Source organism: Ambystoma mexicanum, chromosome 7p (assembly GCF_040938575.1).
Source record: "Ambystoma mexicanum isolate Mex_15411 chromosome 7p, UKY_AmexF1_1, whole genome shotgun sequence".
Classification (NCBI taxonomy): domain Eukaryota; kingdom Metazoa; phylum Chordata; class Amphibia; order Caudata; family Ambystomatidae; genus Ambystoma; species Ambystoma mexicanum.
The window spans coordinates 317,841,574-317,869,295 of NC_090939.1; the positions used below are offsets into that span (position 1 = coordinate 317,841,574).

General features: G+C 48.7%; 1 protein-coding gene across 1 annotated transcript; it reads left to right on the forward strand.

Annotated features, from left to right (window-relative positions):
• The first annotated feature begins 8,775 nt into the window (after positions 1-8,775).
• Positions 8,776-27,333, forward strand: ADAMTS1 (ADAM metallopeptidase with thrombospondin type 1 motif 1). Its single transcript, XM_069636373.1, has 9 exons — positions 8,776-10,102; positions 12,933-13,279; positions 14,708-14,840; positions 15,741-15,908; positions 17,085-17,371; positions 18,135-18,321; positions 18,412-18,587; positions 19,841-20,016; positions 24,532-27,333. Exons 1-9 carry the CDS (start codon positions 9,502-9,504, stop codon positions 25,271-25,273), a joined length of 2,817 nt encoding a protein of 938 aa, XP_069492474.1. The 5' UTR covers positions 8,776-9,501; the 3' UTR covers positions 25,274-27,333.
• Positions 27,334-27,722: the final 389 nt, after the last annotated feature.

Here is a 27,722-nt window from a genome sequence, read left to right on the forward strand (position 1 = left end):
CCGTTTTCTTAGCTGCATAGCCGGAGCTCCTAAGTAAAGAGTGTTGGCATAGTCTAGGCGTGAAAAGATGATGGCTGAAAGCTGTGATTCTGTGTGGAAAGGTTAGGAAAGGGAAAATGCGGCGATGGACGCATATGTGTAGAAAAGAGTTTCTAACCACGGCATTGATGTGATGTGACAGGGTCAAGTCTAAGTACATAATGCAGCCAAGATTTATTTATCTGTTTTGGCAGTGGAGGTGGCTAGGGAGGGAAGACAGAGGGGTGTTGGGGGAGTCTAACAATGTTACAATACATGCCCAGTGTGGCACAATGTAAACATGAGACATTTTAGTGTGATATGATCAAAGATTCAAACGGTCTTGTGGCTAGGTGTCTAGCCTCACATCTGCACAACCTGTGTTCAAATCCAGGCAGTACATTGTGTACTTCAAGTGGGTGCAGCATATTTTTTTTAATTCCTTAAACAGGCAGTGGGGATGGTATCCGCCCTCTCAACAAAGTAGGCAGATGCCATCCACCCACGTGTTCCATCAACTTATGCCTTGTTCATAGTCACTCATAAAAACAAGCATTGGCAATGCCAACAGTCTAGGCTTTTGTGTAGGCATGGCAAAGGCACTTCCCAGGCACTACTGCAGTTGTATTAACTGGGCATTGATTGTAGCAGGTGCAAAATGGTGCGAGTACCTATGCATCTAATAGCAGTGAATGGCAAATTCTTAGTGCTTGTACACAAGACAAAACTGTTGGCTTTGCCAATGCTTGTTTATAACAGGGCTTCAGTGAAGGACACTCATAGCTCTTATAAAATCGAGTGACTGAAGGCAGACCTAGTTAAGGAATTTGTATTACAGCAGTAGCGGGTTTACAGCTCCAATTAAGTCATTAACTCTCACACGACTGCTTTGAAAAAACAATGGCAGGCACTTTGAGTGCAACGTTTGATGGTATGGATTGATTAAAGCAGGCCCAAAGGGAACCAGGCACTGATATTCCATAGCACAGAAGGGCAAATAGGGCTTTTGCCAATTACCTTTTAAGTATGATGAGACAGAGGTGCTGCTGTGCACTACTAACTGGCAGGGGCAAATTGGCTACCAGTAAAAGAATGCATCCTTTTCAAAACCATGGCCATCACGCATAGATGCCTCTCTGCCGACGCCCCTCCCTACCTATCCAAAAAAATCACGCTCAACGCGTCCCCCAGACCCACCAGATCCCATCTTACCATCCAGATCTTCGTACCCACCTTCAAAAGAAGTAAAGCAGGTGGGTCCAGTTTCCAACAACTATCACCAAAAAGTTGGAACGCACTACCCACTGCACTACGAAACAAAACATCCTACACTGCCTTCCGCAAACTGCTGAAAGCCATTCTGTTCAACTAACCCGCTTCTTCACCCTGCCATATTCTCTGACTGTATGTAACGCTATGAACGTACCTGCTGTAATGCATTCCTGCACCAAGTGAGCTTACTGTAACAGTGCCACGATGTCCCTGGGCTGATGAGCGCTATATAAATTTAAATAAATAAATAAATACATCGAAATAAATGGCTATGCAAGTTGCACCTCAGCCCCTCAGGCACTTCATTGCAGGCGCCGCCAAGGGCCCTGTTATTGGCGCAGTGGTACCAGTAAAAAAAGGAGGTCTTTTAAATATCACTTGTTTGTTAAATACCACCTAATGAGCTGGTGTTGCCTGGGCTATTGGAAGGAAAGGGTATGGAGGAAGTACTGCATGGGGTAATTATACCTTAATGACCCCATGCTACCTATTTACATCATGCAGTGAATATCCTATGCAATCCCAACTCAAAATTGGGTCGTACTTTAAAGAGGAGGTATTCAAATTACTGGGTTTGAACTGTTACTTCGATTCTTATATTGAGGCCCTAAAAGGGTGGGTCAAGTGTTCGAGCACATACGTCTGTAGCACGCAGTGTATGGGAAATAATGCAGAACTGCCATAGTCAACTCAGCTTCCCATAATCCTTTGCTCTCATGGCATGTGACAATTTGAAGGGTTCAGTGACAGAGAAGGCCACAAAGCACTCTGTGTATGTCAGCTTTCTCCACCAGATACATCCTACGATAAATTAGAAAAAGCAAGAGCACAAGTGGCATACAAGTATATACTGATAAAGGGCAAGAGGACAAGTGGCATAAAAGTATATAATGCTAAGGGGCAGGAGCAAAAGAGGCATAGAAGTATATAATACTAAGGGGCAGAGAGCACAAGTGGCATACAAGTATGTAATGCTAAGGAGCAGGAACACAAGCGGCATACACGTATATAAAGATAAGGAGCAAGAGCACAAGTGGCATAAAAGTATATAATGATAAGGGGCAAGAGAACAAGTGGCATAAAAGTATATAATGCTAAGGGGCAAGAGTACAAGTGGCATAAAAGTATATAATGATAAGGGGCAAGAGAACAAGTGGCCTAAAAGTATATAATGATAAGGGGCAAGAGAACAAGTGGCATAAAAGTATATAATGCTAAGGGGCAAGAGTACAAGTGGCATAAAAGTATATAATGATAAGGGGCAAGAGAACAAGTGGCATAAAAGTATATAATGATAAGGGGCAAGAGAACAAGTGGCATAAAAGTATATAATGCTAAGGGGCAGGAGCACTAGTGGCATAAAAGTATATAATACTAAGGGGCAGGGTCCCTCCACTGTTGGATGGAATACATGTAGTCGCTATCTGAAAGGAGAACATGAACACTATAACAGAGATGCGTGGAAGGAGGGGCACTTGCTCCACCCAGCAGGAGTCTGTTAAAAAGAATGGTATTTGGGGAAGGGGGCGGATAAGGACATGGTACATTCAACTCAGCGCTGGGTATGAGGGCTATTCCCACAGTTGAGTTGTGTTTTATACATGCCACACAAGTAGGCCGACAGCCATCATGCCAGGGGACAGAAACTCCACTGCAGCACTTTGGTGTATTTATAATAATTTCATTTTTTATATATAGCGCCTCACACCATCGGGTAGCTGAAGTGCTGAAATAAGGGTTGATATTATCATTCCACAGCATGGCACTAGTGCGGTCCTCGAGTTATCGGCCTCAGAAGGAAGAAAGGCTGAGTTGGCCCTGCCAGGATTCGAACCTGCGGCAGTAGGCTGCGCACAAATGTCAGAAACGAGCACTGAGCTCTCCGTGCTATCTGACCAGCTATATTTCTCTGCTATATGGCAAGAGTGGGTTGCATTTGGCATTAGGATACAAGCAGGAAGAGTTAATGGAGAACATGTTGAGCAGGTTGAGGAAGCAGAAGCTGTCCAGCCCAAGGGCTGTGAATTGAAAGACATGGGGTGAGAAGGCATTGACAGGAACAAACCGTGGCCGAATGCAGGAACTGCTGACTTGTACCGTGGATAAAGCCAGCGTTCCCTGTATTTCTATTGAACAGGAAGCCGTCCTATGGTGTTAATAGTCATTGAACTTGCCAAACCCAAGAACAAGAGGTTCCGTTTAGACAGTGATCTGCAACTCACAGCAAAAATGTGCTGGTAGTACATTCAAATTGGCTCAGCCTCAGTATCACAAAAAGTAAGTCTCACATTGTGGGTGCAACTAGCCTTTTTCGACGTGGCACAAGTCCCCAAAAAAATAAGTAGCAGCACTAATCGGCAGTGAGAATGTGGAGCACCCAGGATGTACCTTCAGAGGACGTAAATTCACAGCCAGGCAAGGCCAGCCCCGGTCAGTAAACATGAGTGTATCTGGCACCAGGGGGGATACAGTCACCTGGTTGTCAGTAGAAGATGTTTTTGCCTCTGCCACACAGTAGTAATGCATGGAAAAGTAACTGCTGAGAAGAACATACTTAAGAGTAGTAGAAGCTTAAGGCAGCCAACACAATGGTAAAATGATTACACTGAGGCAAAATGGATGGAAAATGATTCGGCAATAGGCTTTATTATTTACAATGAACTGATTATGAACTCAACACTCAGTAAACATGCTTTTGGGCACACCGGGGTCAGGTGGACCTTCTCGCCAGTGTCTTCCATGTTTCCTAGTTCTTTATAAGTTCCACTTTTGTCTGGCACTGTATTTGTTATCCAATGGGTTTGAGAGCATCCTCCCCCTGTGACCCGTGCCGCCATTAACCCACGACTTACAAGCACGATCCGTACTCTTCACTTCTGCCATGACCTTCAGATTTACTTCAACGTCCTTAAAGCAGAGTCTTCTCTGTGCGTCTCTTTCCCACACTTCAGTCCATGTTCTTTCGTCTGCACTAACATGACTTAAGCTGAGCTGTTCTCCAGTTGTCACTGGAGCGTGTGCAGCATTTTCAAAACTTGGGACAACTTTCTGTTGTCGGCGCTATCACTTGTCATTGATGAAATTCCGCTGTCTTCAATGTGCCACTGTACAGTGTGCACCATTTGTGCACATTATGACAACTCCCTGTTGTCTGAACTGACCTTTCTACCGTAAGCATGCCACCGTAAGGTGTGCACCCATTAGCAACTTAACACAACGTTCTGTTGTCCGCACTGCAATTTTCACCTCGGCATGTCACTGTACAGTGTGCACCATGCACCAATTTGCCACTTAAGACAACGTTATATTCTGGGTACTGGACTCTTTTCTTAGCCTGCCACCGTACCTTGTACACCATCCTGATTGTTACAATGTGTAGGGTGTGTAGGGTGGTAACAACATTTATTTATCAAAAAGGCTTCTTGCCAGCCATCCTCCAAGCAGAGTGCGGTTGAAAAACCTATGTCCCTGCAGCCCTCCAGCCCCACCTATTTCTCGGGCAAAACCCACCTGAGGCAATGGGACTCACGGGGGCCCAGCAGTAGGATCAAAAGGGGTAGTTTAGACCCGGATGGGCAAGTGGTGGACTTGCCCCCCTGATTCTACCTGCACTCTCCTTTGAAGTGGCAGTGTAATACCCCCATTTATTTCCTTTCTATATTCTGGGTTTTTCCAGGCTACTGAAAGCTCAGTGAAGGGTACCTGGCCGGTCTCTTACTTCCCCCACCCCTCTTGGTCACCTTCCCACTTCCCTCCCCTTAATCCCTGTGCCCTCGGGCGACATGGCTCGGCACCATTCCGTGTCACAGGACAGAGGTCCAATAAACCTAGTTATGGTGACAAACTCATACCTGTCAACCTTTATAAATTAGAATGCATTTCATTTTGTATGGGTGTCTCCATCGACATCAATTGACAGGTGAGGGGAATTTCAGGCTCCCCATTCACACCTTGATCCTCACGTATTTTATAAAAAAATATTTAAATATGTATGTGATATTTTGCACATGCTTTATAAATGGATTTTCCCCTCATAAATGTTGGCCTGGTGGTAGTGGAATTCTAAGTGATGTGAGCTTAAAAGCCAGGAGTGGCTACACTGGGGGTATGGGATAACTTGAGATGTCTGTGAACTCTGCTACTGCTTTAACCTCATATTACACACTCTTGACAAGAGGCCGCGATGAGGTCACTTGCTTTTAGTCACTCTTTGACACATGGATGCAGGTGCTGGTACACGATATTACGCTCTACTACTGTATAAGTGCAAATTATTAAATTATTATGGTGGTGCTATCGCCGAGCTTGCACAGGAACATAGTAATGGGGCGGTAGACGTATCCCTGGAAGCCTATTCTGTGCAAGCAAAGCAAGCGACTCTTTATGGGGCGGAACTGTGGGGAGGAACGAAATGTGGTAGATTAATCACAAGTCAAAACAAATGTATTAAAAAGTTCCTAGGCTTCCCCAGTAGTACCCCAAACATTCTTGGTTTTCTAGAGGTTGAGACATGAAGAATCGGGTCCTTGTGCAGGTGAAAACCTCTTGTCTACTGGGTCAGGGTATGGTCTTCTCCGGGACTCACTGTGCATAGATCCGTCGATTGAAGATATGTTATCCCACAAGGGAGGCCGATTGCTCCCTTAGATGAAATACCTATAGGAGGCCTGGTATCCACTTGGGTTTTGTGATCACTGGTTAGAACCCCAGCGTATCGACTGGGGTGCAAAATTAAGGAATAAGGAGGCCCTAATGTAAAATGAAGCGAGCGGTCTTCTCTCCGACATTGCAAGTAATGAGAAGGGAAGGAAGTACTGGGAGCAGAAGCAGACCCTTGCTTACAAAAGTTATCTAGATATTGTCTCTCCCAAATGTTCCAGGGCCGTGTATCTCAAGCTTCTGTTTGGCACGCTACCTTTTGCACAACTACTGCACAAATGGAATTGCGATGTTCCCAAAAAACGCCACACATTTGAAAATGAGACCGAAAATTGAATGCACTTTTTTCTATTGTGTCCATTATATAATACCAGGAAGAGATACCTTAAACCGCTATTCAAGCGTAGATTAATTACATCTGTTAATGACGCCTTGGCATTATGCATCAATTCCAAAGATGATCTGGCAGCGCATTCAGTAGTAAACTATCTGACAAGGGCATGCAGTGCAATATCCCATTACAATACCCACTAGCAAGGGTGCAAAGGGAGTGCCTCTTTTGTGAATTAGTTTTCTTTGTATATGAGGGTCCATGATTGTATCGATCTTATTACCACTGATTTCTGCATTTTCATGTATATTTTTTATTCTTTAGCTAAATGATGTTTAAAAAGCCTCTGAAAAATGTAAAGAATGTGTTATTTTTGGTTTTAACAATTGATGTATTATTTAATTCGGACCTTAGTACATATATGATAGTGATAGATGGGAGGTTATCATTAACTCTAGCGCTTCATATTATAATTCTCGTATCTTGTGATTGTAGCTCGTAGTCAAGAGATTTTAAGAATTATACGAGCTCGCTCCACGAGAAATCTTACGATCTTGTTTTCAATTCCAGCAATTTTCTGATTGTATCTCAGTGAAATACACTGTGTACACTGTTATGATGATACATTGTGGACATGCCTCCCAGCAGTTGTGAGTTGTATTTTAGTTGTCACTTGTATGATCTGTTTATCGAAATAAATCCAGAGAAACGAATACGGGTTTTGCCTGCCCAGTGAAGAAGTATGTATCTTCAAAAAACGTTCTTTATGTGCAGTTCGGTCCTGTTAAATGCTGATCCATACTGGGCAGCTGGTTGAGGATGGGAGAGGCATTCAACTTTCAGATACCGCCACTCACTCCCCCAGGGGAGTTGCTAGGTCTGGAAAAGACCTGGGGCTAAGCTGATATCGGAACTGTTGGCACTGGGGGCTAGCTAGTCTTTTGGCTGTAGCTCCTGAGATTCTATCCGGGGCTACAACCAAAAGATCAGGGGCTATAGCCCCCCCCCCTAGCAACGCCCCTGCACTCCCCCATACAAGCGACTTGCGCCTTCTTTTGACTAATGTTTACATCCAATGTGACCCTTTTCCTGAAATGGCGGCCCAAATCCTTTCCTTGCCCAATATCATTGAGAGAAACGGGCCAGGCTGGGCAGGCAGGGCTCGGCGTCGGAGCTGCGTGCCACTCCCTGCACTCAGTGTCGGTGCGTCACTGCATCTCCCGCGCCCGCTGTGCGGAGATCCGCCGCCGCGGGACGCCGGGACGCGTCCTGGGCAGATACTTCAGGAAAAGGCGGCCTGGGAAGGGCTCCGGTGACTCAGAGGCGGCCAGGCCGCGTCCTCCCAGCCAGGGAGCCTCCTTTCCTCTTTCCGGCCCGCGACACATGCCGTCAGCGAGGCTTCCGAGTGACCCGTGAGCCGAGCACTTGCCGAGGAGTGAGTGTATAGCCTGAAGCCACGGGCCGCGCTACCCCCGGCAGCTCCTCCCAGAGGCTGCGGCCCGGCCAATCCCACCTGGCGCCGGCGGTGTCCAGCCCTCCTGGGAAGCCTCCGCCGCCCCCACCCTCCTCGGTTACTGGAAGCTTCGTAAAACGGAGGCTCCCCCCGTCATCCCAGTCCCGAACGTCCCATGGGTGCTGGAAAACCCTGCGCTTGCCCAAGAGGGCTTGCGTGTGGAGGAGGGACAGGAGGGGGCGCAACCCCGGGCTCTGCAGGGCGGCGGGGGCAGTGTCCCCAATATTCACAGGGGTGCACTGGGGAGGCTCCTATCCCCCAGGCTGCAGGAAGAGGCCAGGCCGGCTCCCCCTTGGAGCTAATATGTCCGAATGGACCTACTGACCCCCAGAACAGCAGAGCGCCGAATTCCTCACGCCCCCCTCACCGTGCCAAAAAAAGAAAGGAAAAAACTTTGTGAAAGTAAATGTATGGACGAGCTTAAAGTGCCAGTTTTAACGCGGTTTTCGGTTGCGTGCAGGGCTGGTTGGTGCGGCGCACAATGCCTACCGATAGAAATGACGGAGTGCATATGCAGTTAAACACTCATTAATGAATCCAGGAACGGCAAGCCTCAGAGGGCCCGGTTTCTCTGGAACCGTGCACTTCTTGCCAGTCCCACTGAACGCGACTCTATTCCCTGCCCGCACACGGTCGTTCCGCCTGCCCTTTCCCCAAGGCACGCCCTCGCTGGAGTTGGTAGCTTTACCCCAGTGCATAACCCTGCCCTTTCCCGCATCTCGTCCCCTGTACCTGGAACCGCGCGGCTCTTTGCCGGGCTCTTTACCAACTCCCCCTACTCCAAGGAACAGGTCCTTCTGCCTGGGCATTCTTCCTGGAACCTTTGCCCACCCCCCCCCCCCTTTCCCTGGAATCGCAAGTCTCTCCACAGAGCCTGTCTTAAACATATTGAGCATGTCTCTAGACCCGAATCCACTTCTGTCTCAGGTGGTCTGCAACGCGCGCCCCTATGCCCTCCTCGGGAGCAGCACACGTAAAGTCTCTTTCCATAACCCGAGGAAGACCCTCCGGGAGAGGAAACGTGCCCCGCGAAGCCGCCCGGGGACACTTGGGCTGCTCCTGCACACAGGAGGTGTGTGTGTGTGTCTTCCCCTCTCTCTCATCTGCCGTTGCCCCGCTCCACCCCCTACGCCTCCTCCCCGCGCAGTGATTGATGACCTGGCGCTGTTCCACCAGGGAAGAAGGGGGAGGAGGCCGGGCCCCCGGATTACAGCTACGCACCGACTGAGCTCAGAGCCTGGGGGTGGGGTTTCGGGGCCACAGATGCCATAAATGTCAGCCCGGGTTGCCCGGTTCAGGCAGAGCACTCTGAGCAGGGAGAGACAGGTCAGCGCACCTGAGGGTCCTGCGGCAGGGAGCGCTCCGGACCTACGCAGCACCGCAGGGAGCGCCTAACGGCCTACAGCGCCCGAGCGCAGCTGTCTCCCAGAGGACGAGTCTCCAGCTACTTCTGTCCCTTTGCAAACTTTCTGCTGCCGCAGCCGCGCTGTCATCTTGGGATATCAACAGGACCCAGTCTTTGCAGAGGAGTCCCCGGTGCAAGTCCGTGCACAGGAAGGCCACGTTTCCACGGTGCACGAGGTGCCGGCGAAATGAGCGCATTCAATTCGTCCTGAAGTTGCCAGAGACGGTGCCTCTGTCCCAATTAGTTACACACAGCGATTCCTTGTTTTTATTCCAAAAGGACTGCCTTGCTATAGTGTCTGCGATGGGTGCTGTTTGGTATCCCCTGCTACCCTTGCTGGTTGCACTGTGCACCCTAGGAGCCACCGGGGGCACCATGGAAGAGGAGCTTATTGCCCCGCACAGGGTACTTGGAGATGAAGCCCAGGGGTCTGTGCCACCCCCTGCACCAGGGAAGACAGTCTACCGCCTGGATGCCTTCGGGAAGCAGTTTACCTTGGAGCTGGAGCCGGACCGCAGCTTTCTTGCCCCCGGCTTCACTTTGCAATATGTGGGCAGCCCGGCAGAGGGGGAGGCTGGGCAAGGGGGCGAGCACCCCGGGGACTTGGCCGACTGCTTCTACTCGGGCACTGTGAATAGGGACGCCTCCTCCAGTGCGGCACTGAGCCTCTGCGGCGGCCTTCGGGGCGCCTTCTACCTGCAAGGCGAAGAGTTTTTCATCCAGCCCAGCAACCACTCTCTGGCAGCGGAGGCTGGCCCCGAGGGCAGTGCCCCAACCATGCTGCACCTTATTCGTAGGAGGGTCCCTGGTCGCAGGGGTCCCAAGTGTGGGGTGACTGACCAATCCCAGCCCCTGAGGCCCACAGGAGAAGAGTCGCTGGCAGAGGAGCACATCACAGACTCAGGTATGACCTTTTTACTCGGTGCCTGAGCACTGGGAACACTTCTAAAGCCAATGCCGACATTCCCACCTCCAGCCAGATAATATCTGCACTTTAAAACTGATTTGCAAAAATGTTCTAACATGGGAAAGTCCAATAGAAAACATTTGTGTAAATCCGGCCCTTAGGGTCTAGTTTACCAAACCCACCTGCCGCTGAACATGACACTTCAGAGGAGTCTGCCCACAAGGGCATGATTACCTCGTTAGGCTGCCCTTCCTAGAGGGGCTACTGCCCTGGACTGCTGTGCTTGAAATGGCTAGCAGCTTAGGCTGCCTGCACTGCCTTCAAGCTGTACTGCATTTGGCTGCACTGCCTGGAAAGGCTACTGTCTTCGGCTGCACTGCCAGAAAGGGCTACCTGCTTAGTAGGCTGCACTGCCAGGAAGGAATGCCTGCTGAGGCTGCACTGCCAGAAAGGGATGCCCCCCGAGGCTGCGCTGCCAGAAAGGGCTACCTCCCGAGGCTGCACTGCCAGGACGGAATGCCTCCCGAGGCTGCACTGCCAGAAAGGGGTGCCTCCTGAGGCTGCACTGCCAGAAAGAGCGACCTCCTTAGGCTGCACTGCTAGAAAGGGCTACCTCGTGAGGCTGCACTGCTAGAGAGGACTACCTCCTGAGGCTGCACTGCCAGGAAGGGCGACCTAGGCTGCACTGCTAGAAAGGGCTACCTCCCGAGGCTGCACTGCCAGGAAGGGATGCCTCCTGAGGCTGCACTGCTAGAAAGGACTACCCCCTGAGGCTGCACTGCTAGAAAGGGCTACCTCCCGAGGCTGCACTGCCAGGAAGGGATGCCGCCTGAGGCTGCACTGCTAGAAAGGACTACCCCCTGAGGCTGCACTGCTAGAAAGGGCTACCTCGTGAAGCTGCACTGCTAGAGAGGACTACCTCCTGAGGCTGCACTGCCAGGAAGGGCGACCTCCTTAGGCTGCACTGCTAGAAAGGGCTACCTCCCGAGGCTGCACTGCCAGGAAGGGATGTCTCCTGAGGCTGCACTGCTAGAAAGGACTACCCCCTGAGGCTGCACTGCTAGAAAGGGCTACCTCCCGAGGCTGCACTGCCAGGAAGGGATGCCTCCTGAGGCTGCACTGCTAGAAAGGACTACCCCCTGAGGCTGCACTGCTAGAAAGGGCTACCTCCCGAGGATGCACTGCCAGGAAGGGATGCCTCCTGAGGCTGCACTGCCAGGAAGGGATGCCTCCTGAGGCTGCACTGCCAGGAAGGGATGCCTTCCGGGGCTGCACTGCCAGGGATGACTACCTTTTTAGAAAGTACTTGACATAAAAGCACTGCCTCTTGAGGGAATTCACTGCATTGAAGGACTGCCCAAAAGCACTATTACCTTTCTGAGTACTCTGTTACTCCTTTACAGGAGCACTGCCCGTGAGGGCCATGCCTTTAGAAAGGAGACGGAATCACGAGGTGTCTTGTTACATATTCACTCAGCACACTGCCCAGACTGCAGCCACACTGCCACTTGTCCTGATTTCCCGGTGGCTTACATGTGACCCGTGACCTCGCTGCAACACGCCTTGTCATCTGTGCTCTTCAAGGTTGTGGATCTGAGGGCCTCCCTAGACAGATGGAATGCGGGGCCAAAGGGTGGGCACTGGAGGGAAATGAAGGCAGGGTATTGCTGCATCTGGGACTAATATTTTGTGTTAGAAGAGAAGTGTAGTGGTTCAGCGGCAGGCACTGGAGTGAGTGCGACATGTAATAATGAAAAAGTAAAAACATGCCCAAGAAATAGGTTAACACCCATGCCACGCACAAAAAAAATGGGTTGCGAGGGGAAACACGTGGTTTAAAGCTGGCTGGGCATGTGCTTTGTTGTATTTAGAGTGACTTAGTAGCGTTTAGGCCTTCCCTCTAAGCGGCTATCGACCGTAATTATCTCTGATGGAAAATACTCAGTGCATTTTCCATTCAGAATAATAACGCACGGGGGCAGCGGGGCCGGGTCGATGGGCAGCTCCCGCTCCTGGTAGGCGCATGCGATGACTGGCACCCGGGCACACCTCCTCGACCTTGGCACAGGGAGGGCTGCGGATCCGCTGAACAATGGTGGACGTGTGAATGCAGGCTGAAAGTCACAGCAAGGGTACCGGTGTCCCAGGCCTTCCGGGCGAGGGTGCCAGAAGGGACTCCAGCCCTGGCAGCAGCAGCACACGAGGGGCTCCGCACAGACTCGTGGAAGCGGTGACCTCATTCATTAATTATACTCACTCCTTATAAAAGCGCTGGAAGGTGACTCACAAGCTGACGGGCCAAGAATTCGCCCGGCGTTTATTGCAGCCCAGGTGGTTCAGCAGATTGTAAATTGTAAACGCAGCTCAAGTTACTGGCTGTAGCTTAGTGTCTCGGGGCCCCTGCACCGTGGCAGGCTTTCTCATAAAATATTCCTAGCCATAAAATACAAATTACCCCTGCAGGAGATGTTGCTTCGTGACCAAGTTGTGTACTGGGGAGAAAGGAGGCACGTGTAACAATCTTGGCCATGCCCCCTTGCCCAAAATGTGGGGTGCTGGGCATATAACTGCATTTGACTATGCCTCAGAACACACGTGTCTGAACCGTGCAGTCAATCCTAGTATTATGTGTATTGTAAAACTGGGCATGTTTACAGATGCTAATTGAGTTGATCGCCACTGGTAAAGCCTCGAACACGTGATCCATTAGAACGATCGGGAGCGCTTCTACCATCAGCGGCCTTTTTATATGTTTTGGATTAGAGCTTCCTGCGTCACGAGTGCTGGAACCACTAACGGTCAAATGACTTTTTTTTGTTTGTTATAGGGTTTGCAAACCGAAGACAGAAGCGGTTCGTCTCCAGCCCCCGCTATGTGGAGACCATGCTTGTGGCGGACCAGTCTATGGCAGAGTTCCACGGTAGCGGCCTGAAACACTACCTGCTGACCCTGATGTCGGTGGCGGCCAAGCTCTACAAGCACCCCAGCATCCGGAACTCCATCAGCCTGGTGGTGGTGAAGATCCTGGTCGTCTACGATGAGCAGAAGGGCCCTGACGTCTCCTCCAACGCAGCCCTGACGCTGAGGAACTTCTGCAGCTGGCAGAGGCAGCACAATCCACCCAGTGACCGGCACGCCGAGCACTACGACACTGCCATCCTCTACACCCGACAGGTGAGTGCGCCGCTCCGGCCAATGCCGGGATCTCAACTAGACTCTTATTCGATGGCCCTTGCAGTTGGATCCAGAATGAAATGACTTCTCATTAAAAATCCATATAGCAAGAAATGCCAATACTATGTACGCTGCATGCAGAGCAGAGTGTGAACACCGCCACGTGCCCTTTAGCGCAACATGCACCCAGGGAAGTAGACATGCTCGCATCTTTCACAGCTTCATTCAAATATCTATGCCACGGAAGCAGTTTATCCACTACCACATGGACGGCACAAGATGTAAACCAGCCACAGGATTGGTCTATATCGTTTACACTTCAAGGTTGTCTTTGGGGGTGAAAAGGAGGGTTTTGCGAACACCGTGTGACCCTTCTTACCCCGCCTCGCAAAGGCGAGGCTGGTGACTCCCTGGCTTACTGCAAGGCAGGAGAACCTGGGCCACAGCACCTTACTAGCGCTTGTGGTAGTAAGGGGGCCTGGTGACCTCTTTCAACTGAGTTCCTATTCCACCTGCAAACGATGGTGGCACTGCAGTACACACTGAGCCGTGTGTGAGACCAGATTTGTGACATCTGTCCACAAGGGGCGTTTTTATATGCCCCCACAACACCGTTCTAATGCTTCCACCCCCTGAAAATTCCCACGCCTAATCTCTATTCTGCTGTTCCTCTGTCCCTTTAACCTTCTCCCAAAACCTAACCGCAGTAAAATGCGGTACGTTGTCCACCACCACTCTCTTATGTCCCACTGTCTGCCAGGCAGTGCAGACACATAATTTCTTGAGTGTGCCAAATCCTATCTACCTGTGTGTATACTGGCAGTTGGCACTGGGTGTGGGTAAATGTTGCCAGTGCTCAGCCAACCCCCACTTGGCATAGTGTTATGCACGCCATCTATGTCGCGGGAGGATAGCTCAGGGGCAACGTGCTCCCCTAGAAAGCAAGACCACATGGAGCAACAAGGGTTCGATCCCCGGGTCTGCGCTTAGAAACCTCTGGGTATTAAGCGTGTTGTAAATAACCTATCATTTCATTATAGTTTGCACATGACCCAACGCGTGCAAGTTGCTAACCCACTGCTTTTGGTGTTGCCATAATAAACGTATACCAAATTAGTTTTGCTCACCATTTTAAATGTGAACCGTGTGACGAGGTTTGGGATCGCCGAGTGATCAGGAGAAAGGGCCAAGATCTGTTTGCTACATTTTTGCCAGATGGAAAATGTTTCAAGGTCTTTGTGCGTATAAATGACCTTGGACACAGTATGTTCTCCCCTTGTGTGTGGAACTCTGTGCGGTGGGACGCTTGACTTGGCGATGCATTCTCAGCGCTGCAGGCCCGGATCCTCGGTGTAGAGTTGTTTGTTCTTTCACGATCATGGCTGAGACTTGATGTTCATGAAATCGCTCCTCTTTTTCCACTTGCAGGATCTGTGCGGAGCCCAGACTTGTGACACTCTGGGGATGGGTGACGTTGGCACCGTCTGCGACCCCACCCGCAGTTGCTCCATCATAGAAGATGACGGTCTCCAGGCCGCCTTCACTACCGCTCATGAATTAGGTGAGACACCCCACGGCCTCGTGGAAAGCTGGGAGTTCTAGGCGGGCGCTCCTTTTGAAGCAGCGGGGGAGGTGGCGCCCAGGGTGCAGCTGTTGCCAAGCCTGTTGCACACACAGGGCCCTAGGATTGTTTGGTTTGCAGAGGGGGCCTCAGCTCTTCGTGCAGGGCTGTTGGAGAGTTTGAAGAACAGATGGTCTTATAATAATAACATGTTCCAGAGATGTTTCAGCTGCTCTGTTCCTAGCCAGCAACATCTGCTGTGTTGTGGGCAATGGCGCAATATAATGGCATGTTTGAAGCAGAGTATGATGAAACATGGCTGTCCCACTGCAAGACATAAGTGTCTCATTTAAAAGGGGGGAACACGACTAGAACTGCCATCTCGCCATCTGCCGGAGAATTACTCCACGGCAGGGGGTGCCACCCCCCTCCTCCCAGAGCATTTTACATGTGTATTGCACAACATTAGTCATTGTAGATGCATGTTAGCCAATCGTTCAACTCTGTTGTGCCACGGTATTAAGGGGAAGTTAGCCTCTGTGTCTCTGGGCCAATGGGATCCTTTCTTTTAAGGTGCTGTGCACCTCTGGCCAGTGCTTTAAATGGAAACTGAGAAGTGCAGGTACTCACTATTTCAGAGTCCCTGCTTACTGTTGAGAAGTGCTGGTACTCCTCCATTAAAAGTACTGGCTTCCTGATGCGAAGTTTCAGTACTTTGACATACAAATAAAAGAAGTGCAGGTACTCAGGACCGGCAAGTACCTGCCCATTTAAAGCACTGCCTCTGGCAGAGTGTGGAGACGCAGGCGGAGCGCATCCACTGTGGGGTTACGTTCCCCATTAGTGTCAAAGGAAAACTGGCAGAAAAGTACTGACGTTTCATATTGGTCTTGTTTTTAGGACACGTGTTGAACATGCCTCACGACGAGGCGAAGCAATGTTCCGGGGTTAACGTCGCGAACCAGGGATCCCACATGATGGCGTCAATGCTCTCCAACCTGGATCGAAATCAACCGTGGTCCCTTTGCAGTGCATACACAATTACATCTTTTCTGGACAATGGCCACGGTGAGTCTAGCAAAATGCAGTGTTGTTGGACTCTTGGTTGGGCCTACTCTCTCGGGCCTACTGTTTTATTTGCTCTAATGTCCCCTTTCTTAGCAATATTGCCGTTTTTCTTAACTCCTGATACAGAGTTACCCATCTCCCTTTTTTGTAGCCTCCCTCTTTCTTCCCTGTTCCATCTCTTACTCTAAAGAAAGACCCATGACCAGCTCTGGTGGTTGCACTTATAGTTTAAATTACTACTATCGGGCACCGCATATAAAATCACCCTCTTCTAGGAATGCCCAGTAAAGGTAGCATGCTACCACGTAACACATTGCATGGTATTACCCATACTTTGCAGTGTTGCAGTTGTAATTAGGATCAGGGCAAACCTTATACGGTGGCAAAAATATATTCTTTCAATGCATCTTTGCACTAGAGCAAAGTGCTCGCACTAGGCACAGGTTTCCCGGTGCACAAATACGTTGAAAGAATAGGTTTTTTGCACTGGGCTCTTTTATGACATTTTGCTAATTCTCACCAGTGCAAAGTTTTTGAAGCCCAGCCCATCATTTCCAAATAACAGTAAGAAAATATAATTTGCAAATCATAGCCGCTCCGCCAGGGGCTGTTGTGTTATTGGTTGTTCTACGGCCTCTTGGTGCGTGTATGCAAGTAAAACTCGGAGAGTGGTGCTAGCGGGTAGGAACTGTGCACATCACTGTTCTGACACGCGACACTTTTCAGTGCTATGATTCTTACTCTGACGCCAAGGGCACCCTGTTTAGTTGCACAGTGCAAGTGATGTGGGTGTTCTTTACTTGTCTATGTACCCCGATATCAAGGGTTATCGCTCATTTCCTGTGGCAAAAATGACTCCACCCAGAGAGTGCTTGAAAAACATCTGTCTGGTTTAAAGACTATAATCCTTCAATTTCCAGAACTAACTAGGGCGAAGTTTGATTCAGTCCAGAATCTCTCAAATTCCTAGTTGGCGGGTTTGTTGGCATTATGCAGGATTAAGCACCCAATCACAAGTCTGCACATCCTCTTCATTGACTGTTTTTCATTGGCCCACACTTGTTTCATTGTGCTCCTATATGCATGTGGGTACTATGGTGTTGATGTTGTGACGTGCTTTGATGGAGTTTGAGAAAGGGCAGTCCTAACATGTCACTGAATTCTTTAAATTTTCAGGAGAGTGCTTGCTTGACAAACCTCACAGGCCCGTTCAGCTTCCCAGCGATCTCCCGGGAACACTGTATGACGTCAACAAGCAGTGCCAGTTCACATTTGGGGATGAATCCAAACACTGTCCCGACACTGCGAGCACATGCACCACCTTGTGGTGTACCGGCAACTCTGGCGGGCTGCTCGTGTGCCAAACCAAACACTTTCCGTGGGCGGACGGCAGCAGTTGTGGAGCTGGAAAATGGTGCATCAACGGCAAGTGTATGGACCAGAAGGACAAGAAGCAATATGATGTAAGTATTTGCTATCTGAAATAAATCAATGCACAAAGTGGCAATGTTTGTTAAGACAGCTAAGCAGATTCTTAAATAAATAGTACGGTATGTGATACAGCTACACAATATTCTGCTGTAGGCACAATAGGATTCATGTTTTGAAGCTGTATCATTTATGAGTAATCAGTGTTGCACAAGTGCCATTACTTTGTTTCTGGTTTTGGTTATAGCTAGTAAATCTCACTGCACTATCCACGCACTTTACAAACATATATATATATATATATATATATATATATATATATATATATATATATATATATATATATCAGCATTTTCATGAGACCCCTAAATATAATATATAGTGCTGCAACTTTACATAGAACGGATTGGACTGAAAGCTACTTATGTATTGACGTGCACTTTCATGGTAAGCTACACTTACAAGACATTGGAGAACCATACAGCAACCACAAAGCATGCTCATAAAAATATGAAAATGCATTGTTGAATTCTACTTGTTTGATTTAAAATAACATTAGCCTGTGGATCTGGTGAATCTTCAATCATTTGTGGGCCCCTGCAATTGAGATGCTTCTGTTGTTTCTCTGACCTCCCCACTATCGCCAGGGAATGCCCTGATGCTGTCCCTTCCACTGCACGTGCTTGATTATTCTGTGCCCCCAATGCCGTTCTTTGCTTGGTTGCTTGCCAATGACCCCCCTCTTCGGAAGGGGAGATGTTACAGCACATCTCATGCCTTGGTTGATGTTTATTTCAGACTCCAGTGCACGGGAGCTGGGGCTCCTGGGGAGGATGGGGGGAGTGCTCGAGGACCTGCGGCGGAGGAGTGCAGTATTCTCTTCGGGAGTGCGATAATCCAGTCCCCAAAAATGGAGGGAAATACTGCGAGGGCAAGAGAGTTCAGTACCGATCGTGCAACGTCGATGACTGTCCCGAGAATAATGGCAAGTGTCTCTTGTTGAATGATGTTGATGGTGTACAAGTGTGAAAACAAAGATGATGGGAATCTAATGTCTCTTGCTATCCCTCTGCAGGCAAGACCTTCAGAGAAGAGCAGTGCGAAGCCCACAATGACATGTCCAAGTCGCCATTTGGTAGTGGACCTGCTGTGGCGTGGATCCCAAAATTTGCTGGTGTTTCGCCAAAAGACAGATGTAAACTTGTCTGCCGAGCAAAAGGCACTGGATATTTCTTCGTTCTTCAACCAAAGGTAAATTGTCAATTCAACTAATTTAGCTTTTTGTCACTGAAGTGCGAGCTTAATCACGGTGCACTTGGAAGGGCATCTAAATGTACTCGAGTAGGATACACCACCTGTAGCGTAATCAGTCAGCGGTTCAGCAAGGAACCTTGGAATCCCTGATAGACCACATTTTGTGATACTGGACAAATCAAGCTGTATTCCTGATCCCTTCTCTGCAAACACGTGGGTTCTCAGGATCAGGCAAACCCGCCACACTTGGTGCTAGGTAGCACTGGAATCGTTCATGGGGCATCTTCTTAGGCACATGGATGAAGACCAAGCCTGTTGGGCAATCCCCCAGCCACAAGACAGGAACACAATCTTCAGGGAAACAGTACATACAAGGCATTTGGCACACGCAGTTATATCATAAAATCTTGCCAACCAAAATGGAAACCGACTGTTTTTTGCAAATATGTTCATACTCCATTTATAAAATAGAAACATCTAGTTGTCTGCTGTTAGTTGTAGCAGTAATCTAGAGGTCAGATAACAAAATCCTGTGCAAAAGCGCCTGCCATGAGTCAATAATGACCAACTAATGTCACTGCTCTTCTCGATTAAATATAAAGTTTGTTCATTTTTTAAATCAGATGCAGGCTGACCTAATACATTGACACTTAACCTTTTCTTGCAAGGTCATTCACTAGCTATACCCTAAGCACAAGGGCATCATTCATAAGGAATGGTCTCACAGCTCATAAGGTATTCACATAGTAGGTAAATGCCACTCATTCGTATGGGAGGACGGATTGAGGCAGCGTGTCACAGAGAGGCTCCCTTTCTTGATAGGCTAAATGCTCCACTCAAAGCTATAGCTAGAGTTTACACGTGGTTGAGCAAGCAGATTCTTGCCTGCACCTATCTGTTGATTGGTGCACACTGAACCCGAACGCACCATTCTCCTTTGCTATATAGTTGTGCTTGGACTTTGCCTGAGAGTCATCTTCAGTTTTTCCTGAGTCTTAGAAACTGTTCTGATGCGTCTTCACCAATCCCATCTGTGCTCCTTATACACATAAATAATAGTGGTGGGCTTTAACTCTGCATGACATCTGTTCAATGAGTACATTTCGTGCAAAGGAGATTTTAAATGCTTTCACCGGTCTTCGGTCAAGGTGGACGTGTATAGTAATTGCATTTTACTGTGCATTAAATGTTCAAACTGTGCTTTTCATAAAAGAATACATGATCTTTGACAATGGTGTCCTTCTTCGTAGGTCGTGGATGGCACTTCCTGCAGCCCTGATTCCACTTCCGTCTGCATACAGGGGCAGTGTGTCAAAGCTGGCTGTGACCGTGTCATTGGCTCCAACAAGAAGTTCGACAAATGTGGAGTCTGTGGAGGCAATGGGGCCACCTGCAAGAAAGTCTCAGGAACTCTGCTTAGTGCAAAGTAAGTTGAAATGGGGAACGCTCCCTAAATGAGCTGCATGACCCTGGTACACAGAATCTCACTGCGTAGTTAATTGAACACAACCACTGAGGATGAAGGCTGCATTTACATTTTAACCAGTCTAGGCAAAGTCCACTTAATCAGTTACTAGACGCAAAGTCACAATGGCGTGCATGCTTTTGTCGGCTGGCAGAAACATTTTGTTGCCTTAAAGCAGACACATTTTGCTGAATGGTTTGGCACAAGTTACAGACCTCCATGATCCATTTACTTTCTGCACATATGACGGACAGTGACTGGTTGTCTGGCATGTGTGAATACTCACTGACGTCATGACATGTCACATAGCAGATCCTGTACTGATGTAACTCTGGAGAGGCTGGCAGCCATGCCCTTCACAGGATGTAACCCTGGAGAGGCTGACAGCCATGCCCTTCAGATGTCAGATCCTGTACTGATGTAACTCTGGAGTTGCTGGCAGCCATGCACTTCAGATAGCAGATCCTTTACTGATGTAGCTCTGGAGAGGCTGACAGCCATGCCCTTCAGATAGCAGATCCTTTACTGATGTAGCTCTGGAGAGGCTGGCAGCCATGCACTTCCGATAGCAGATCCTGCACCGATGTAGCTCTGTAGAGGCTGACAGCCATGCCCTTCAGCTAACAGATCCTGTTCCGATGTAACTCTGGAGAAGCTGGCAACCATGCCCTTCAGATAGCAGATCCTTTACTGATGTAGCTCTGGAGAGGCTGGCAGCCATGCCCTTCAGATAGCAGATCCCTTACCGATGTAGCTCTTCAGAGGCTGGCAGCCATGCCCTTTAAATAGCAGATGCTGTACCGATGTAGCTCTGGAGAGGCTGGCAGCCATGTCCTCATATAGCAGATCCTGTACCGATGTAGCTCTTGAGCGGCTGGCAGCCATGCCCTTCATGTAACAGATCCTGTACCGATGTAACTCTGGAGAGGCTGGCAGATATGCCCTTCAGATAACAGATCCTGTCCCGATGTAGCTCTGTAGAGGCTGGCAGCTATGTCCTTCAGATAGCAGATCCTTTACCGATGTAACTCTGGAGATGCTGGCAAACACGCCCTTCAGATAGCTGATCTTGTACTGATCTATCTTTGGAGAGGCTGTCAGCCATGCCCTTCAGATAGCAGATCCTGTACTGATGTAGCTCTGGTGGAGAGGCTGTCAGCCATGCCCTTCAGATAGCAGATCCTGTACTGATGTAGCTCTGGAGAGGCTGGCAGCCATGCCCTTCAGGTAGCAGATCCTGTACCGATGATGTAGCTCTGGAGAGGCTGGCAGCCATGCCCTTCAGATAGCAGATCCTGTACTGATGTAGCTCTGGAGAGGCTGTCAGCCATGCCCTTCAGATAGCAGATCCTGTACTGATGTAGCTCTGGAGAGGCTGGCAGCCATGCCCTTCAGGTAGCAGATCCTGTACCGATGATGTAGCTCTGGAGAGGCTGTCAGCCATGCCCTTCAGATAGCAGATCCTGTACTGATGTAGCTCTGGAGAGGCTGGCAGCCATGCCCTTCAGGTAGCAGATCCTGTACCGATGATGTAGCTCTGGAGAGGCTGGCAGCCATGCCCTTCAGATAGCAGATCCTGTACTGATGTAGCTCTGGAGAGGCTGGCAGCCATGCCCTTCAGGTAGCAGATCCTGTACCGATGATGTAGCTCTGGAGAGGCTGGCAGCCATGCCCTTCAGAAGCAGATCCTGTACTGATGTAGCTCTGGAGAGGCTGGCAGCCATGCCCTTCAGGTAGCAGATCCTGTACCGATGATGTAGCTCTGGAGAGGCTGGCAGCCATGCCCTTCAGATAGCAGATCCTGTACTGATGTAGCTCTGGTGGAGAAACTGTCAGCCATGCCCTTCAGATAGCAGATCCTGTACTGATGTAGCTCTGGAGAGGCTGGCAGCCATGCCCTTCAGGTAGCAGATCCTGTACCGATGATGTAGCTCTGGAGAGGCTGGCAGCCATGCCCTTCAGATAGCAGATCCTGTACTGATGTAGCTCTGGAGAGGCTGTCAGCCATGCCCTTCAGATAGCAGATCCTGTACTGATGTAGCTCTGGAGAGGCTGGCAGCCATGCCCTTCAGGTAGCAGATCCTGTACCGATGATGTAGCTCTGGAGAGGCTGCCAGCCATGCCCTTCAGATAGCAGATCCTGTACTGATGTAGCTCTGGAGAGGCTGGCAGCCATGCCCTTCAGGTAGCAGATCCTGTACCGATGATGTAGCTCTGGAGAGGCTGGCAGCCATGCCCTTCAGATAGCAGATCCTGTACTGATGTAGCTCTGGAGAGGCTGTCAGCCATGCCCTTCAGATAGCAGATCCTGTACTGATGTAGCTCTGGAGAGGCTGGCAGCCATGCCCTTCAGGTAGCAGATCCTGTACCGATGATGTAGCTCTGGAGAGGCTGGCAGCCATGCCCTTCAGATAGCAGATCCTGTACTGATGTAGCTCTGGAGAGGCTGGCAGCCATGCCCTTCAGATAGCAGATCCTGTACTGATGTAGCTCTGGAGAGGCTGGCAGCCATGCCCTTCAGATAGCAGATCCTGAACCGATGTAGCTCTGGAGAGGCTGGCAACCATGCCCTTCTGTTAGGTTAGTTCGTTTTTTCACTGTGACTTAGTGTGATTGCTCTCGGACACATCCCTAGTTTGCAGGTGTCCCCTGCTCATATAAGCGGTGGCATGATTCGAGGTCGAAACAAGGGCACGTATTGATTGGTTGCCTAGCTTTAACTATGCTCTGATCATAAAGAAGGGGTTCTTCCATGCACTGACTACTCAATGTGTGCCCTTCTAGATGTTTTGGCAGTATCCTAATTCAATATAGTTAGTGAAGAATAATGGGAATTGTACTCCAAAACATCTGGCAGGCCACACATTGAGTATCGATGAGTCCATAGGATGGAACAGGTACTTTGGCCGAGGAGAGTGAGGAAGCTGGTCCTGTTGATGCACTACCATATGTATATTAAGTAACGGACTCCCATTGTCCATGCTTTCAACAAATTTCTCAAGCACTCAAACCATATACTGACATTTTATATCAGCTTAGATATTTATTCAGCTACCTTTCCTCCCAGATGTCATTTTATGCCAGGGGTAGCTTGTTTATTTTTCAATTTAATTAAAACACAATGTCAATATTCTGACTTTCTTTTACATTCGCCCTTGAATTGGCCTAATACATTGTCATTTACCAACAGATCATGTGATCTCGTGATGGTACTATCCCCCCAAGAATACACCGAACTGTAATTAGATTTTGGGTTCAACACAAGAGCTAGCGCCCAATGCTCATGTCCCCCATCTGTGAAGTTGGCTAATCGGTCACGTAGAAAACCACAGTTGTTCCGAAGAAGCAAAGGACGCATAGGGTAGCATACCTACCCTTTGTTTGAAAATCGTATACCCTACAAATCCTCTAGAAGATCCCTGAGATTTCAAAATGGGCCTGCCTACTCAACATACGATTCTTCCCCATGTCCCAATACGTTTCATCTAAATTGCCTTTCACACGTTTTGATAGACAAGCGGCTAGTAGGTGTTCAGTTCCTGAAATTAACGTTAAGCAATGCCACGTTGCTAAAACACCCTACAGCAAATTCTGTCAGCTCAAAATTAGCCAAGAGCTGTCTTTCTACTCCTCCCCTTTTCCAAGACCGCAAGCCTAACCCTGAATCTTGCTAGGGCGTCCTCTCGCTGTGCATGAATGGTGCGGCTACTGCCTCTTCAAGCTGTCGGTTTCGACTTCATTAACTGTATGGCCCTGGGATTCACACTTTCTTATACTGAGCCCCTGCCCACTTGAGTACAAATATTGGTTCCGCCCCTCGAGAAAGTATGACTGCTTATAATTTCTATTAAATGCTTATATTTTCTATTAAAAACAGCCCACTTTCCTTTTATAGGGCCCAGCACCCCTGCCCCCACCCCCAGGCATTGTTTGGTCTCACCCCGGGGCCGGGGAGTGTGGGGGGGGTTTGCACTGGGAAGTAGGGTTGTGGCAGCAGCACAGTATCACACTTTGGCCAGCAGAAGGATCTTCCAATACCTGGTGGTGGTGGGTGACGCATCAGGATAAATGGGCCCACATCCTGTAAATGGAGCCTCAGTAGTGCAAGGCCAAAATGAGTACCGTACCAGTTGGCTGGGCCTCGAAAAAGTACATGCTGGTCTAATCAGATCTCACTGCAGTGAGAGGCAAGGGGTTTGGAGGCCGATACACATTAGTGCTTAGTAGCCGGAGCTTCTGCATATGTCAAGGAGCACTAAGGCTGCCGGCAACGGTCAGGCCAAACCACCTTCAATGGCCAGGTCACAATATATCTATATATGATCTGTTCATGTAAAAAGGAGAACAATGGGTCGAAAAGGGCAATGAAAAAATCCCAAAATCTGACATCCTTAGTTTAATTTGTTGGCTTCTCTGTTATTTTAAATGAATCGTTTGGCAAGCAAGAGTTAAGTGTGTCTTTCGTTCTCTTTCTAGACCCGGCTACCATGATGTTGTGACCATTCCTGCTGGCGCAACCAACATAGAAGTGAAGCAGCGCAACCACAGAGGCTCCCGGCATGACGGCAGTTTCCTGGCCATGAAAGCCGCGGACGGAACCTATATCCTGAATGGCGACTACACCTTATCAACGATGGAACAAGACATAACCCATAACGGAAACATCCTGCGATACAGTGGCTCCTCGGCGAGCCTGGAACGGATCCGCAGTTTCAGCCCCCTGACGGAGCCAATCACTGTTCAAGTGCTGACTGTGGGTGATTCGCATCGCCTTAAAATCAAGTACATCTATTTTGTGAAGAAGCTAGCATCCTCTGGTTCAGAGAAGGCACCCTATAAGAAGAAAGAATCCTTCAATGCGATCAGAGAGACTGTTCTATCGGAGTGGGTCATCGAAGAATGGGGAGAATGCTCCAAGACATGTGGGTCGGGCTGGCAGAGGAGAAGCGTGCATTGCAAAGACATCAACGGGCAGGCTGCCAAGGACTGTGCCGAGGAGCTGAAGCCCAATGACATCCGGCCATGTGCCGACACCCCGTGCCCTCAGTGGCATCTGGGCGACTGGTCTAGCTGCTCCAAGACATGTGGCAAAGGATTTAAGAAGAGACTGTTAAAGTGCATCTCCTACACCGGCAAGAACTTGTCCCAAGAGAACTGTGACCCCTCGAAAAAGCCCAAGCATTTAATAGACTTTTGTACTCTCACAAACTGCAGCTAAAGGGCACAGAATGGGAGCGTGAAAGTTTTGAGACCAGGCAGAGCACTGCAAAAAGAGTGCCCGGTGGAGAAAGGGTTGCTCTCAACACATGCACCCCGTGGGTAGAGTTCATCTAGGAGAGACTACTGTGAAAGCGGTGCATTATAGAAGTACCAGTGCCGGGCATCATGGGGTGCCAGGCTGGAGTCCCCGGGGCATTATCATTTCTTATTCTTGTTGGTTCTGTTACTGGTACTGACTGATAAAAGAATGTACAGGAAGGTGGTGGCCACACAGTTTCCCAAAACCGTCAAGTTTTCCATATCTCCAGGCCCAGATTCTGAGCAAGTTCTCTTGTTGTCAGTGGGCTAGACCAACATTGTGCACGTAATGTGTCCAGGGCTCACCTACCTCAATAAGAAAAGACAGAAAAACAGGACTAGAGAAAGGAGCTGCAATCTTTTTTGTTCATGGCTGCTATTGTTTCAGAGGATAGTTTTATTTAGAATATTTGAAGCCATATTCTCAGAGGGCAAACAAATACGACTTTAAAAGCTATATCGTATTGTTTATCTTGCATTGACTGTGTTTGTATATTACTCAATGACCCCACCGCAATAGTTCTCTTTGCCGCCTGAGTTAAGTCTCCAGAGTAGACAAGTGGGCCTCTCCTGAAGCTCCTCCCGCCTTGTGACACCGGGAGAAACCGATGGATTGCCAAGCAGAGCGCCATCCTTCCATGTGAGCTAGAGGCATGGTTGAGGTTCGATGAGTTGTGGCACGGCCTGTCTGTGCAGATCATTTTGTGGTGCAGAATCTCTCTGGAGTTGCTCAGGCCGGATCACCTGTCTAGATGCTACGTGATCAGTAGCATTCAGGAGGCCCTTTGCTCCTAGCCAAGGCCATTTGGTTATCTCTACACTTGTGAACCAGATGTTACCTTTCAGCTGAGCTCATAAAGACATGGATTAGCCTAGGTGCACCAGTCTTTGAAAATAGGTCCTGAACGTATTGCTAACCATCAACACATTTCAAACTTAAGGATGATTTTGCATGTTTTTCTCTTCAGACTGCTTAACCCTGTCACCACTTTAGGAACCATGTGTCCATCAGATTAAACCAAAATGGTGTCCATTGCTCAAACTATACAGCATAGCAATTGGCACACGGTTCCCTTTCATTTTGTGGGGTAGTCCTTCTCGGCAGACCAGAAAGAGAGGTGATGCCTCAAATGTGTTGTTTCCCAGGAAAAATCTTCCATGCATTCTTTGGTTTCCTGGGGTGCCCTTGTGGCTGTTACACAGAATGACAGCAATTCGAGCACTAAAGGCGGACCCATGGCTTTCTCAGCAAACGCTTAACTGTTCATAGTAGGCCTCACAAGAACCCTTGACACTCGGGTCACACAGACTGCACACACTAAATCACACATTCAAAGGGTGATTAGATTCAAATCACTTAAAAAAAGAAAAAAACAATGTATCCGCTTCTGCTTTCCCAGGGCTGCACATGCTCCAAAATATCTGCACCCTTTGATTATGTATCTTGCAGCGGGCCAGTCCGTTTATCCACTGATAATTCAGTCTACATGCGTCTGTTTGTATATAGATAGATGATGTATATATATATATATATATATGTTTATGTATGTAATTCTGCTAGACAGGTTACCAATATGAAATTATCGAAACCTTTCTTTACAAAACCAAAATGAAATGTCATAATGGGTTTGATAGAGCTGTGGAATAGCAGGTCCATCCACAGAAATATTTCAATAATCGTGCCAGGGCCAATGCTCGCGCCTTGGCATTGACTGTGAGAGAGAATATGGCTTTCCGTATGTACATAGTTAAGTGTATTACTATGCCATGTACTTTATAAGTATTTGATACGCCCATCCCTTCCGTGAAGGTTTATGGTTTGTCATAAATCCATATAATAAACCTATTTATTTTTGTACAACATATCTAATATGATATTTTAAGTTATCACTTTTTTTCTCCAAAAGTGCATATAGTGACATGGATAGAGTATTTATATGGTATAATATGTTACTAGCGGTAATAAAAGATCACAGCAAATAGGTTGTATGTTATCTGTTTGTTCTGGCTGCTGCTGGGTCACCGGTAGATCATTTCACATGCATGCATGTACTGGGTCTCATATGGCGCAAACCTAGCGATCGCGCGCTGCCGCGAGACCCACCTTTCCACTCATTCATTGCAGCCATATGTATGCAGGTGGGCGTCAGCATGGTGGAGCATCAGCTCTGCCTTCCCAGTATATCAGGATGCTCTTAAGAGGGTCTCTGTGCATGTCCTTTAATGGTCACAATCCCACCTCAGTTCTGTCCACAGAGGCTGTCCAGTCTCCAAAAGGAATGCAGAGTGATAATCCCCGTCTTCATTCCACAAGCATTCTTGGCTGTCAGTGGATCTTGGTGAAGAGCAGGCAGCCCTTCCTCCGGGCA